This window comes from Erythrolamprus reginae, chromosome 1 (assembly GCF_031021105.1).
Source record: "Erythrolamprus reginae isolate rEryReg1 chromosome 1, rEryReg1.hap1, whole genome shotgun sequence".
NCBI lineage: Eukaryota > Metazoa > Chordata > Lepidosauria > Squamata > Dipsadidae > Erythrolamprus > Erythrolamprus reginae.
This window is the reverse complement of record NC_091950.1, coordinates 72,242,151-72,256,748: the sequence shown is the minus strand read 5'-3', so window position 1 is coordinate 72,256,748 and position 14,598 is coordinate 72,242,151. Positions and strand designations below refer to the sequence as shown.

General features: G+C 43.3%; 1 protein-coding gene across 1 annotated transcript in view; it reads left to right on the top strand.

The window, feature by feature from the left end:
* The first annotated feature begins 214 nt into the window (after positions 1–214).
* The window catches only part of PRORP (protein only RNase P catalytic subunit), a 52,629-nt gene continuing 38,245 nt past the window's right edge, over positions 215–14,598 (top strand). The window contains exons 1-4 of the mRNA XM_070755566.1: positions 215–543; positions 6,138–7,361; positions 9,740–9,787; positions 11,965–12,100. Coding sequence (XP_070611667.1) covers positions 6,403–7,361; positions 9,740–9,787; positions 11,965–12,100 — 1,143 coding nt within the window. The 5' untranslated portion in view covers positions 215–543; positions 6,138–6,402. The remainder of the gene's footprint in view (positions 544–6,137; positions 7,362–9,739; positions 9,788–11,964; positions 12,101–14,598) is intronic.

Genomic DNA, 14,598 nt, shown 5'->3' with positions numbered 1-14,598 from the left:
GAATTCTGGGAGGTGGCCTTTGATTGGCCGATTAGTGCACTTGAGGTCTATGCGGGGGTGTAGGCGAAGTTGGCTCTTCTATGACTTTGTGGACTTCAACTCCCAGAATTCCTGAGCCAATTATGCTAGTGCAGGAATTCTGGGAGTTGAAGTCCACAAAGTCATAGCCAACTTTGCCTACCTCCTGGCATAGACTTCACGTGCGCTAATCGGCCAATCAGAGGAGAACGCATCGATGGGAGGGACATTTCCGGATAAAATAGCGCGCGTGGTTCCCTGATTTCGGGAACTGCGGCTTTTTCGTGGCGCTTTATGTCTCGATTGTCTTCATCGTCCGGGCTAAATTGGCCCTTTTTAAACCTGCCCTGTGTAAGACACTGTGGTAAATAAACTACGCATGCGCATTCTACGCATTTGTAGCATGCGGTGAGTGCCGAGCGCTTTAGCTAGCGAGAGTTGAACCGATGCCTTTGGTAATTTGGCTGAACTTTTCTGTTCTGGGAGCTCCCGATGTCTGCCAAGGATGACAAGCAAGCTAACGAGGTAGAATATTTGTTTCTTCGTTGAAGGAGGGCCATTGTAGGAAGAGAGCCAAGTTATTGTATGCTAGATAGATCGGAAATCCCATCTATCTAGCATCTTTTAATATGATTTCAATGCATAATAGCAATAGCATTTAGACTTATATACCACTTCATAGGGCTTTTACAGCCCTCTGTAAGCGGTTTACATAAACTAGCGAGCTGCAGCTAATCGACTCAGATGACTTGGAGTGAAATCAAATCTACAGGGTTGAAGGGAGGGGAGAAAGGGGAGATTGCAGATACATAATTTAGCCATTGCTTTTATTTGTTTGTTGTTTGTTTTGTCACGTACCCATGGGTGGCATACAAAGATATAATACTTATATGCATGATACTAGTAAAAGAGAAACATTAGGACAGGGAACAGAAGGCACTCTGGTGCACTTATGCACGTCTCTTTCCTTCAGATTTTTTGGAGATCAAGACAAGATTGGGCAATAGCAGTTTAGCCACACAGGTCCCTCGATTATAGTTATCAAAAATAACAGTTTCGGAAGAAAGAAACGTCTTTGATTTTTTTTTTTTTTTAAAGGAACGTGGGATCAGTTTAATTTTGAGGCATGATGGCCAAATCTGGCTTACCTTTTTTCAAAAAGCAACTGAATTGCACCAAAGACAAATTCCTTGTGTGTCCAATCCCACTTGGCCAATAGGGAATTCTATTCTATTCTATTTCATCCCATTCCTAACCTTATTCCTAATCCTTATACCTATCCTATCCTATTATCCTATTCCATTCCTAATCCTTATCCCATCCCATTCCTAATCCCTATCCTATCCTATTCTTCATCCTGTATGACCCTCAGGCAGCAGATTACAAACAATAATGCACCTTGACATCTCATGTCTTTTTCCAAAGATATGCCCCTGACTATCTAAATACCTAAATCACATGTCGGTACTTTCATTTAGGAGGGCATTCATTGATGCCTTGCAGTCTTGGAAGGGAGTTTATAAAGGCATTCAATTTAGATTAAGGTTTTGGTCGTGTGAACAGGCTATTAAAGCTGTTAAATGTATTTTATTACGCACACTTGTATACATTATATAAATAGTAGTTGTTATACAGTATTGTCCATTTTAGGCTGGCCTACAGGGTAGAAAAATCCCTGCTTATTCTAATTAATTTTATTTATTTTACTCTCAGTTATCCATGACTGTTATCCTAAGTGTAGTTAAATTCTGCTGTATAAATAGATATGTATATGATCAATTTTAAACTATTGAGTTAATAAGTTAGTATATTGTAATTAAAAGACCAATACATAATAATACTGGTCTCTGACTACAATAAAGATACTTAGTACAATGTCAGTTGGCGGGATCTAGGGGTAGAGCCTTCTCTGTGGGAGCCCAACTCCCCCCAGAGATTCGCACTGTCCCCTCCCTCCTTGCCTTCCAAAAGAGCTTAAAAACTCATCTTTACCGCCAGGCTTGGGACTTTTAGATCTTCCCCTGACCACTGAATTCCTTAAGTATGACTACTGAATGTTTGGTTAATTTTTTTTCTTTTAATTGTTTTTAAATTGTAGTATTAATTGGATTACATTATTGTTCTGTTTTTATATATGCTGTGAGCCGCCCCGCATACAAATCCAACTAAATAAATAAATAAATAAATAGTTACTCTAATGCTAAATGTAAAAGAAAGAAAGTTATTGGAACAGATAAAAAAGCTTCCTGAATTGTTTTCGTTTATATCTTTGCTGGACTGCTTTATACCAGTTTAGGTGACAGGTTTTAGATTATATTAGAATCAGGGGTCGACAAAGTTGTTCAGAATCTAGGAGCCAGCCAAAAAATTTAGGAGCCAGAATTTTTTTTAAGCAAACTTGGTTTTTTGCCGAGTCTCCACCTGACATCGCTTTCACCCCCTCTGTCTCCTCCTTCCTCTCTCATCTCTTTCCTTCCTCTCCCTCCCTTTCTCTCTTTCCTTTCTCTCCCTTTCTGTCTATCCTTTCTATCTCTCACCCCTTCTCCCTCTTTCATTCCCTTTCTCTCCCTCCCTTTCTCTCTCATTCCTTTCTCTCCCTCTTTCCTTCCTATCTCTCTTTCTTTTTCTCCCTCCTTCATATCTTCTTTCTCTCCCCCTTCCTCCCTCTTTCCTTTCTCCCCCTCCCTTTCTCTTCCTTTTTCTCTATCCTTTCTACTTCTTACTCTTTCTTTCTCTCCCTCCTTCATTCAATTTTCTCTCCCCCCCTTCCTCCCTCTTTCCTTTCTCCCCCTCCCTTTCTCTTCCTTTTTCTCTATCCTTTCTGCTTCTTACTCTTTCTTTCTCTCCCTCCTTCATTCAATTTTCTCTCCCTCCCTTACTCTCTCTTTCCTTTCTCTCCCTCCCTTGTTCTCCCCTGGGGCTGCCTGTGCCTGCCCTGCACCACCCAACACGGACGGACAGCCCCCGGTCGTCGGTTCGTCGCCCCCCACGGAGGGAGATCAGGCTGGCGAGGGCGGTAGAACTACGTCACCAGCCACTGGAGGGAGATCGGGCTGGCGGGGGCGGCGAATCCACCTCCCCAGCCGCGCGGAGGGAAATCCGGTAGGCGGGCGGGTGGCCGCGGCTCCCTGCGCGCCCCTGGAAAAGCGTACAGGGAACGGTGCCCGGGGCCGCTTTAGCCGCCCCCCGCTCCCCCCGCCATCTCCCCGCGACTGCCTGTGCCGCTGCAGCCGCGGCCCCCCCCCCCGCTCCCACCGCCAGTGCCCTCCCGCCGGGCCCCAAAGGACACTTGCCGATGACGACAGGGAACCTTCAGCTGGGCGGGCGCTGCCGTGCCGGTGCCTCCGACCTCCCGGTTCCTGCTCGATGCCGCGGTTTCTGGCGCTCTCCTGCTGAGCCCCAAAGAAGGAAGGCGGGAAAAAGGCGCGAAGAATGGAGCTCTCCTTCCTGCCTGCCTTCTTTGGGACCCAGCAGGAGAGCGCCAGAAACCGCGGCATCGGGCAGGAGCGGAGAGGTCAGAGGCACCGCAGCGCCCTGCCCAGGCGGCACACCGGTTGGGAAACGCTGACATACAGTACAGCAGGCAACATTTTCTAGGCGCCAGACAACATTTTCTAGGCGCCACTGGCGACCAGGCGCCTGGGTTTGTCGAACCTTGTATTAGATTACTAAAGTTAGAAGGGACCTTGTAGGTCACGTAGTCCAACAACTACACCCCCCACCCCCCAAAGCTGGAGTCAAATGGCAATCCAATCTCCTCTTGAAAGTCTCAAGTGTTGGAGCTCTCACAATCTCTGCAGGCAAGCTATTCCACTGGTTGATGGCTCTCACTGTCAGAAAGTTTCTCCTAATTTCCAGGTTGAATCTCTCCTTGGTCAATTTCCAGTTATGGTTCCTTGTCTGGCTTTCTGGTCACTTGGCAAACAGTCTGACCCCCTCCTCTCTGTGGCAGCCCCTCAAGTATTGGAACACTGCTATCATGTCTCCCCTGGGCCTTCTCTTCGCCAGACTGGCCATGCCCAGTTCCTGCAACCGCTCTTCGGATGTTATAGTCTCCAGTCACCTAATCATCCTAGTTGCTCTCTTCTGCACTTTCTCTAGAGCAGTGTTTTTCAACAATTTTTCTTCAGGGGAACCCTTTGGTGTCGTCAGATTTCTGGCGGAGCCTTGGTTGAAAAACACTGCATTAAGCTGTACATCCTGAAGCTGAAATAGAATTTTTTTATTGGCCAAGTGTGATTGAACACACAATGAATTTGTCTTTGGTGCATATGCAAAATTGAGCCGGGGTGGCGCAGCAGGTAGAGTGCTGTACTGCAGGCCACTGAAGCTGACTGTAGATCTGTAGGTCAGTGGTTCAAATCTCATCATCGGCTCAAGGTTGACTCAGCCTTCCATCCTTCTGAGGTGGGTAAAATGAGGACCCTGATTGTGGGGGCAATAGGCTGGCTCCGTTAAAAAGTGCTATTGCTAACATGTTGTAAGCCGCCCTGAGTCTAAGGAAAAGAGCGGCATAAAAATTGAACAAACAAACAAATAAATAAATAAATAAATATGCTCTCAGTGTACATAAAAAAGATACATTTGTCAAGACTCTGAGGTACAACACTTAATGATTGTCATAGAGGTTAAATAAGCAATCAAGAAACAATATAAATCATAAGGATACAAGCAACAAGTTACAGTCATAGTCATAAGTGGGAGATCGGTGATAGGAATGATGTGAAGACTAATAGTAATAGTAATGCAGCCTTAGCGGATGGAGGCAGAATCAGCAAGTGCTGCTACCACATGGGGATCCTTGGCTATGGAGTAGCAGAGAAAGGGTAAAAGGGAGAGAGGGTATGCTGCATACCCTTGCCGGGAATGCCGGGCCTGAACGGGGCAATAAGCGGAGACCGTTCGCTCCATTCTACACGCTTTCCCCATTTTTTGGCGGCTGCGGGGGCCGATGGGAGGGTCAGAGTGAAGGCAAAGCCGGAGTGGACAGCTTCTGCTCCACTTTCTGCTCCTCCTGCCCTCTCAGGCCCCGAGCGTGAGGGGATTAGTAGGGCGCGCTCTCTTACAGTGCCATGCACAGGGAAAAGGGAGATAATGAGTTGGCCCCTTGGCCGAGCGCCACGGCGTGTACGCAGGCACGGGAAGGAGGCGTGAGGAGGAGTGGGAGAGAACCTTGAGGCACCTTGCATGCCTCAGCCCTGGATTGGGAAGCTCCGCGTTGGAGGTGCTGGAGAGGCAACCACTCCCGCCTTCTCTTCCTCCTGCCGCTGTAGCCTGCGCTTTGGTCCCACTGCTGCAGCGAGGGGCTAGAGGAGCGCTACTGCTGCTGTTAGTGCCAACGCTGCCGCCAGTGTTCTTCCTGCTTGGCAGCTGCTGCTGCTGAGCATGATTAATCTGCTGGACATGAGATTTATTTATTTATTTGATTTTTATGCCGCCCTTTTCCTTAGACTCAGGGCGGCTTACAACATGTTAGCAATAGCACTTTTTAACACAGCCAGCATATTGCCCCCACAATCCGGGTCCTCATTTTACCCACCTCGGAAGGATGGAAGGCTGAGTCAACCTTGAGCCGGTGATGAGATTTGAACCGCTGACCTTCAGATCTACAGTCAGCTTCAGTGGCCTGCAGTACAGCACTCTACCTGCTGCACCACCCCGGCTCAGGTGGAGGAAGAGGCTGCTCCGCTACGGAAGCGGGCAGGATTGATAAGTTGCGGAACCCCTGGCTGGTCCTTGCAGAACCCTGGTTGAAAAACACTGCTCTAAAGTTTAAATGTCTTTTTTGTAGTGTGGTGACCAAAAATGGACGCAGTACTCTATGTGTGGTCTAACTAAGGTTTTATAAAGTGGTATTAGTACCTCCCTAGTCCTAAGTTGCATCCCTCTATTCTGTAAGGGGCTATAAGCAAAATCAGATTCTTGATCTCTGGCAGCCCTGTAGTCTCAATTTTAGGACTAGTTATAGAGTTAGTTTGTTTCTATAAGATGATTATAAGTACTGAAAACTGAATCTGATTAAGTAAGTGAGATATCACCATTCTTACTGAGTGTTGTTTTCATGCAGCCTGACCTGAATGAAAATCTCACATCATTGTGCTTGACTTTTTTGTGTGCAGGTGCCACTAATGAAGGAACTTCAGAAATATGCTTCTGTCAAGCATTTTAACAAATGAAGGAAAAGAAGATTTCATTTCGAATTGGCCTTTTGGTTGATTTTTTTCTGAGGATGATAAACACTGATTTGATTTGATTTAATGAGATAAATATTGGTGACATCAAGTCATTGTTCCAGCTTTTTGAACAATCAGTTTCCTTATTTTCATATATTATTACAAACTGGTTCTGGTTTTTTTTAAAGTTCAGTTTTAATTATTCAGTATCATGGGTTTTTTTCTCCCAATAAGAAATAGGATTTTGCAGTCATTAACATTCCTCCCTGTGTCACTGAAGCAAAACTTCCCAGCAGTGTGTAGGTGTTTTACTTTTACTACATCACGTAGATGGGCAGAGTTGACAGATTCTAAAGCCTTTTATCCAGAAATTAAAATTAAAAATGACAATAAGACAAAGAAAAGGGCTGGTAAGGATAAATCTCCCTTCAAGCCTTTCAGTGCATTTGTGGCTGGGTCGTCCAAGATGAGGGCAATGTGCAATACAAACAATGCAGTTGCAGGTGATTCTTTTACTCCTTTTAACACAATCTCTCCTCCGGACACACCTTTGAGTGCCAAGGAATGGGAGAAGTTAAAAGAAGAATCTCAACACATTAAAAGATTTGAAGATGTTATGTTTGACAGCATGATAAATAATCGTAGCCCAGTAAATGTGGCTAAATCCTTGCTTGTTGCAGTGGCTAAACGTGACGGAGATGTTGAATATAGCTATTTGGTGAAGTACTTGAGTTTATGTGTTTTTCATAAGGACAAAGGAGAGATTTACGACATCTATAATATTATGAAAGCCAAATATAAATCTTTAGAAGCATCAGCTTATTCTTTGCTCATCAAAGGCCTGAATGATTCCCCACACTGGAAAGACATCTTGGCACTACTGGAAAAGCTTAAAAAAGTCTCATTCCATTCAAGACAAAATTATGGAGACTGCATTGAGGGTGCACTGCTCAACCAAGAAAGAAGCCTTGCATTTGAGTTATTTCATGAGATGGCAGCTGAAAATATGACTCCTGCTTTGACAACAATAAAGCTTTTCTTCGACTTTTGCCAGCCTGGGAAGGATGACCATTTGAAAAACAAGTGTATTGATATCCTCTACTACTTAAGGGAGAACCAAATGTATCCTGATGAATCTCTCGTGCTGAGCATAAAGCAGTGGTTTGAAAGGTAAATAAAGCTTGTAGTAGTTGTTCTTCATGTTTTAGATGAAATTTGCTTAAAGTAATTCTTTAAATACTGAGTAGTAAATCATCTGCTTATGTTGTAAAGTTGATGAGAAATATATGTAACTATCAAATCTATGGCAAGTTTGCACACAATGTTTTATCAGCCATCTGTTATATTCAAGATTGGTTTAATTAATAATACCCAATTCATATGAATAATAAATAAACGTTATTTATAAATTGTGTACATATAAGTAAAAAACCCTCAAAGCCAGATGTTGATCTACATCAGGCATGTCAAACTGGTGACCTGCAGCCCACTCCAGCTCCGCAAAGGCAAAAAACATTTTATATGGTTATAGTATAGTTGCGGCCCTATTTGGACAGGGTGTCTTTGCTCACAGTCACTCATGCCCTAATCACCTCGAGGTTCGACTACTGCAATGCTCTCTACATGGGGCTACCTTTGAAGAGCGTTCGGAAACTACAAATTGTGCAGAATGCAGCCGGGCGAGCGATTATGGGCCTTCCTAGGCATACCCATATCTCTCCATCACTCCACGGGATGCATTGGCTGCTGATCGGTTTCCGGACACAATTCAAAGTGTTGGTTATGACCTATAAAGCCCTACATAGCATGGGACCAGATTAACTCCAGGACCGCCTTCTGCTGCATGAGTCCCAGTGACCGGTTATGTCCCACAGTGTTGGCCTTCTCCAGGTTCCGTCAACTAGACAATGTCATCTGGTGGGGCCTAGAGGAAGAGTCTTCTCTGTGGGGGCCCCGGCCCTCGAATCTGCTCCCACCAGAGATTCGCACTGCTCCCACTCTCCTCGCCTTCCGTAAAAGCTTAAAGACCTATTTATGCTACCAGGCTTGGGGCCATTAGACCCTAGCCCCCTGGCCGACAAGTGTAGTATGTTTTGCTGTGTGAATGGTAATGAATGATTTTAAATTTTATTAGAGTTTTAGAAAGTTTTTTAGTTATATTAATTGGATTTTTAGATATGTATATGATATATTGTTTTTGACATGTTGTAAGCTGCCCCGAGTCCTCGGAGAGGGGCGGCATACAAATCCAATAAGTAAATAAATAGTGTGATATGTGAACCTGGTCAATGATATAATCAAGCAATCTTAAAGACTACTGTAGAATCTCCATATTAAAAAATGTATTTGACAAGCTGCTATTTTAAAAGAAACTCTTAATACATTTACCAAAAAAATGGAATATTTAAATGTAAGTTGCAATGCTATAGTTTCTTTAAAAGCAGTACATGTTCAATGATGATTACTGAAACAGGGAAATGCTGCAATATTTTATAATACTGTATCTAATTTTAATTAAATAGTTATTGCCTCACTCTGTCAAAACAGACGGAAACTTCCTGCGACTTCCCAGAGATTTAATACAATCTGGACACTTACTTTATTGTAAATCAAGAAATAACAGTCCCTGAGCCGTGAAAGCTGACTCTAAACCTCTTATTTTCTTTGGATTCAGATCAACTGATTTTCCTACATTTGCTTACGAGAATTGCTTGTTTATATTCTCTGTGTACATTTGTGCATTGTTAACCTCCTAGCAAAACCCTGAGAGATAGATTAGAACAGTGTTTCCCAACCTTGGCAACTTGAAGTTATTTGGACTTCAACTCCCAGAATTCCCCAGCCAGCGAATGCTGGCTGGGGAATTCTGGGAGTTGAAGTCCAAATATCTTCAAGTTGCCAAGGTTGGGAAACACTGGATTAGAAGCAGGGGTGGGCTGCTCCGGGTTCACCTGGGTTTGGGACTAGCAGATTCTACGCAATTCGGCAAGTCCCCAAATCCCACTCCTGACTGGCCCCGCTCACCACACCCCTCCCAAGAGTCTCCACACAGTCCATTTTGGATGCCAGGTAAGTGCAAGACCCACGTGGAAGTTCAAGAGTGAAAAAAAAGACCTGGAGGCTCCAGAAGGCTGGAAACAGGCCCATTTCCAGCTTCTGGAGGCTCAAGAAAAGTCTTTGAGCCAGGGAGGGTGAAAAATGGGCCTCCCGCCATGGTGCAGAAAGCTGACCAGGCCACACCCACAATAGGTACGCCTACCCAACAACCGGACAGAGAATCCATTGCTAAAATATTTGAAGCCCACCCCTGATTGGAAGTAATATATTTTAAATAATGAAGGGCTTATATATAAGTAAAATTGCAGTAACACTTTAATGTATCTATAAATGCTTAGATGTAGCCTGCTATATTTTAAGAAAAAGCTTGTGTGTAAAGATAAATCCAGTTCATTATTGATGCTTTTATTTGGATCTAATAGCAGGAAATGCTTCTTTTGAATGTGTTTAAATTATTTTAATTGGCTTCTAATTTTTATGCATTTTCATAGTATTCCAGGGGAGAACTGGAAAGGAAATTTAACAAGCATGAATAATAGGTAAATATATTTTCTTTAAAGTTCTGTCTCAGGTTTAGCTTCAATTACTTCTTCAAATGAAACAGAAAGAGATTTTCATCTTTCATTCAAGGATTATATAACTCTAGGGTTTTTTGTAATAATTACGCAAAACTTAGGTTAAAATGCATTTAAAATCTAACATCTGCCTTAAGAGTGCAGTGTGACGCCTGAATGTCCTCTTTATTGATTCATATCTTATATTCCCTGTAGAAATTTAAAGAAGCTTAAAACAGCAAAATAGTTGCAGAGAAAAAAAATCTGTGAGAGACAGTAAGGAGTTGGATATACTTAAATATGTAATTTCCTGAGGATATACTTGAATATATAATTTCCAAATATTAGAACATCTATAAAGATTTATGTAGTTAAATGATTGGTAGGATTGAGAATTCTTCCAAGTTTTCTGACAATAAAATTGTCCCAGTAGAAGTCTATGGAGATTTTCAAACATCCAGGTCAGGGGTCTTCAAACCTGGCAAGTTTAAGACTTGTGGACTTCAACTCCCAGAGTTCTCCAGCCAGCTATGCTGGCTGGAGAATTCTGGGAGTTGAAGTCCAAAAGTCTTAAACTTGCCAAGTTTGAAGATCTCTGATGTAGGTCATTGTTGTCCCAAAGGTGCTTACTAGAACTAAGGAAGCTTCTTGGATAAGAAGCAAAATATTTTCAAGGAATATCCATTTGCCTTTTGGAAAAGCATCCTTGGGTTCCAATGGCAGAGAATATACTGTATGTAACTCAGGATGAACTGTGGATTTCTTGGTGTTCTCTACTTGGTTGTCAGTAACAAGTGTTTCATTATCACTAGGTAGAAAATAAATGTAATGAGTGTGGGATTTGCTCCCTGTTTATAAACTATGCAATAGCTTTTCTTGCCAGTTTCGAGGGGATATTATTTTCTTTTTGTTTAATTTCTTGATTATCATTTTCTCCTTGTTTGCTTGGTTTCAATCCCTGCTTCTCTGGGTGTTGGCTGCTGGAGGTGATGTTTTCTGGTCTTTTTGTTTTCTCTCCCCGACCACGCCATCACTCCGCTAAATGAATAATTCCCTCATTACTGTCCAACTATTCACTGAGGCTGTATTACTATTACTATTAGTCTTCTCATTTTTCCTATCACCCCTCTCCTCCCACTTATGACTGCAGGACTGTAACTTGTTGTCTGTATCCTTATGATTTATATTGATACTGATAGTTTCCTGATTGCTTATTTGGGTGCCCTATGACCATCATTAAGTGTTGTACCCTTTGATTCTTGACAAATGTATCTTTTTTTTTAATGTTCACTGGGAGCATCTGCACCAAAGACAAATTCCTTGTGAGTCCAATCACACTTGGGCAATAAAGAATTCTGTTCTTTCTATTCTATTCTATTCTATTCTCAGACTTCTTTATTGGTTTTTTTTTTTTGAATGGTGCAATTTATGAATAATGATTAAATAATTTAGCATCCCTTGAATTCATCTGAGCTTTTGCGTAGGCTCCTTAAATAACTGTGCTCTCTTTTAATTTGTCACAACCAAGAATAAATTAAAATATTTATGTCTGTTTAGAGTTCTGACCAAAGTGTAAAGTGTAGTTAAATTTAATTATGATTAATTGAAAAAAAACAGATCATGGATTATTGAGTGGCAGGTTTCAATAAATCCTAATTAATACTAAATATAGTTCAATGCAATTTCTCTTATTGCTACTTAGGATTCATATCTTCTTGTGACTATGCCAAAAGAAAAAGGAACGAAAGAATATACATTTATAAATTCATTTAGGTTTATATTGAAATGACCCAGTTGAAGCTTTTTCACATAATTGCAAGTTTATTCAATATTTAATGAATATTTAAATATTCTTCTATCAAAGTATTCAATCAAGATTTGTAAATAAGCTATCAAACTGTTACTAGATACTTATTTTGCCAACCTATCAAAAGCATAGTTAACTTCATTTCCGTGCTGTCTGTAGAAAAATTGCTTCAGAAACCAGCGTATTATAACAAAACTAACAAAAAATTGTTCTTTTAGAATGATTTAGTTGAGCTTTTATAGGTAGATTTTTTTGACATCTTGTGCTACCAGCCTCAAGGGAAATGTAATGAGGCTTAAGGAGCAACATACTTAAGGTGCTAATATTTTTTTATTATATGATTTCATTGTTACAGTAACAGGCAGTGTCCATCTTGTGGTCACCTTTTGGAAGATATTAATTTGAGTGAAGAAGAATTTATCAACGTCAAAGAAAAAATAAAAAGGGATGTGATTGAAGGCTCGGATATATTTCGAAATACATCCCCCCAGGTGAGTCTCAATTAAACAAAGATTTTTTTAAAATTTTGATTATATTTTTCTGTAACGCTATAATATTGCACTACATGGCACCAGGCCTGACTGACATAACATTTGCCTGACCAATTGATCCTGCAAGGTTGGTACATCTTGGGTTCCTTTGGTGTCTATTGAGACCCTGGAAGGGTAACTTCTCTATAGCAAGACCTGCCTTCTGAATGAGATTCCTCCTGAGATCTAACTCCGCTATTGTTTAGAAGATTCATGAAGACTTGGCTAATCACCCAGGTCTTTAAGTAAAGAAGAATGAGATCCTTTGCATCAGGGTGAAATTGATATACAGTGATCCCTCGATTTTCGTGGTCTTGATTTTCGCGAAACGCTATACCACGGTTTTTCAAAAAATAATAATTTAAAAATACTCCACGGTTTTTTTTCTATTCCACGGTTTTTCCCACCCGATGACGTCATACGTCATCACCAAGAGTCACTTCTCTGTCTCTTTCTTTCCTGTCATTCTCTGCTTCAATCATTTTCTCATTTCTCTTTTTTTCTCCCCTTTTTTCTATCATTTCTTTCTCTCTTCCTTCCACTCTTCTCTCTCTCTCTTCCTTCCACTCTTCCTTCTCTCTCTTTCATCCTCTCACTCTCTTCCTTCCTTTCTCATCTCTTTCTTTCCTTCTCTCTCTTTCTCTATCTCTCCCCCTCTTGCTCTCTCTCTTTTTCTCACTTGCTCTCTTTTTCTCGGACGAGCGGCGGGCGGGCGAACGGACAAGCGGCGAGCGGCGGGCGGGCGAACGGACGCGTGGCGGGCGGGCAAGCGGCGGGCGGGCGGGTGAACGGACGAGCGGCGAGATGTTTATTTTATTTATTTAGATACTGTAGATGTTTATCTAATATTAGTTGCACTTTTGTCGCTCCCCGGCTCCACCATCTGCGCATGCGCGGCCATGGAAAAAAAGGGCACGCATGCGCAGATGGTGTTTTTACTTCCGCGCCGCTATATCGCGGATAATCGATTTTCGCGGGAGGTCTTGGAACGTAACCCCCGCGAAAATCAAGGGATCACTGTAAATCAAGTCAATCGTGATTTAAATCACGATTTCCTTCCTTAATACAAATTACAAAATATTAGCCTCAATTACAGTGATCCCCCGATTATCGCGAGGGTTCCGTTCCAAGACCCCTTGCGATAATCGATTTTTCGGGATGTAGTGGTGCGGAAGTAAAAACACCATCTGCGCATGCGCGCCCCTTCTTCCATGGCCGCACATGCGCAGATGGTGGAGTTTGCGTGTGGGCGGCGGGGAAGACCCAGGGAAGGTTCCTTCGGCCGCCCAACAGCTGATCTGCTCCGCAGCACGGCAGCAGCGAGGAGCTGAAGATGGGGTTTCCCCGTTGCCCAGGCAACGGGGAAACCCCATCTTCGGCTCCTCGCTGCTGCCGCGCTGCGGAGCAGATCAGCTGTTGGGCGGCCGAAGGAACCTTCCCTGGGTCTTCCCGCCGCCCAGGCAAAGGGGAAACCCCAAGATCGCTTGCCGCTTGCCCGTTCACCCACCCGCCCGGCTGCTCGCTTGCCCGTTCGCCCGCCCGGCCGCTCCGCTTGCCCGTTTGCCCGCCCGCTCGGCTGCTCACTTGCCCGTTCACCCGCCTGCCCGGCCGCTCCGCTTGCCCGTTCACCCGCCCGCCCGGCTGCTCGCTTGCCCGTTCACCCGCCCGGCCGCTCGCTTGCCCGTTCACCCGGCTGCTCGCTTGCCCGTTCACCCGCCCGGCCGGCCGCTCCGCTTGCTGCTCGAGAGCAAGAGGGGGAGAGATAGAGAAAGAGAGAGAAGGAAAGAAAGAGATGAGAGAGGGAGGAAGAGAGTGTGAGAGAGGAAGAAGCAAGATAGAGAAAGAGAGAGAGAAAGAAAGATGAGAAAGGAAGGGAGTGACGTCATCGGGTGGAAAAATCGCGATATAGCGTTTCGCAAAGATCGAGATCGCGAAACTCGGGGGATCACTGTATGTCAGAAAGACTTAAAAAACCAAATAATCCCAGTGACCAGTTAGGTCCCACAGAGTTGGCCTTCTCCGGGTCCCGTCGACTAAACAATGTTGTTTGGCGGGATCCAGGGGAAGAGCCTTCTCTGTGGCGGCCCTGACTCTCTGGAACCAACTCCCCCCCAGAGATCAGAATGGCCCCCATCCTCGCCTTTTGTAAGCTCCTTAAAACTCACCTCTGTCGTCAGGCATGGGGGAACTGAGATAACTTCCCCAGGCCTATATTGTTTATGTATGGTATGTTGTGTGCATGTTTTTTAAATTATGGGTTTTTAGTTTTAATTATTAGATTTGTATTGTATATTGTTTTTCTATTACTGCTGTGAGCCGCCCCGAGTCTACAGAGAGGGCGGCATAAATAAAATTTAATAAATAAATACATTCAAATCAGAATGGCTTCCTGCAACACAAGAAAATTGCAAAAAACACACGAATCACATTAGACACACTTGAATATTACAATAAACAAA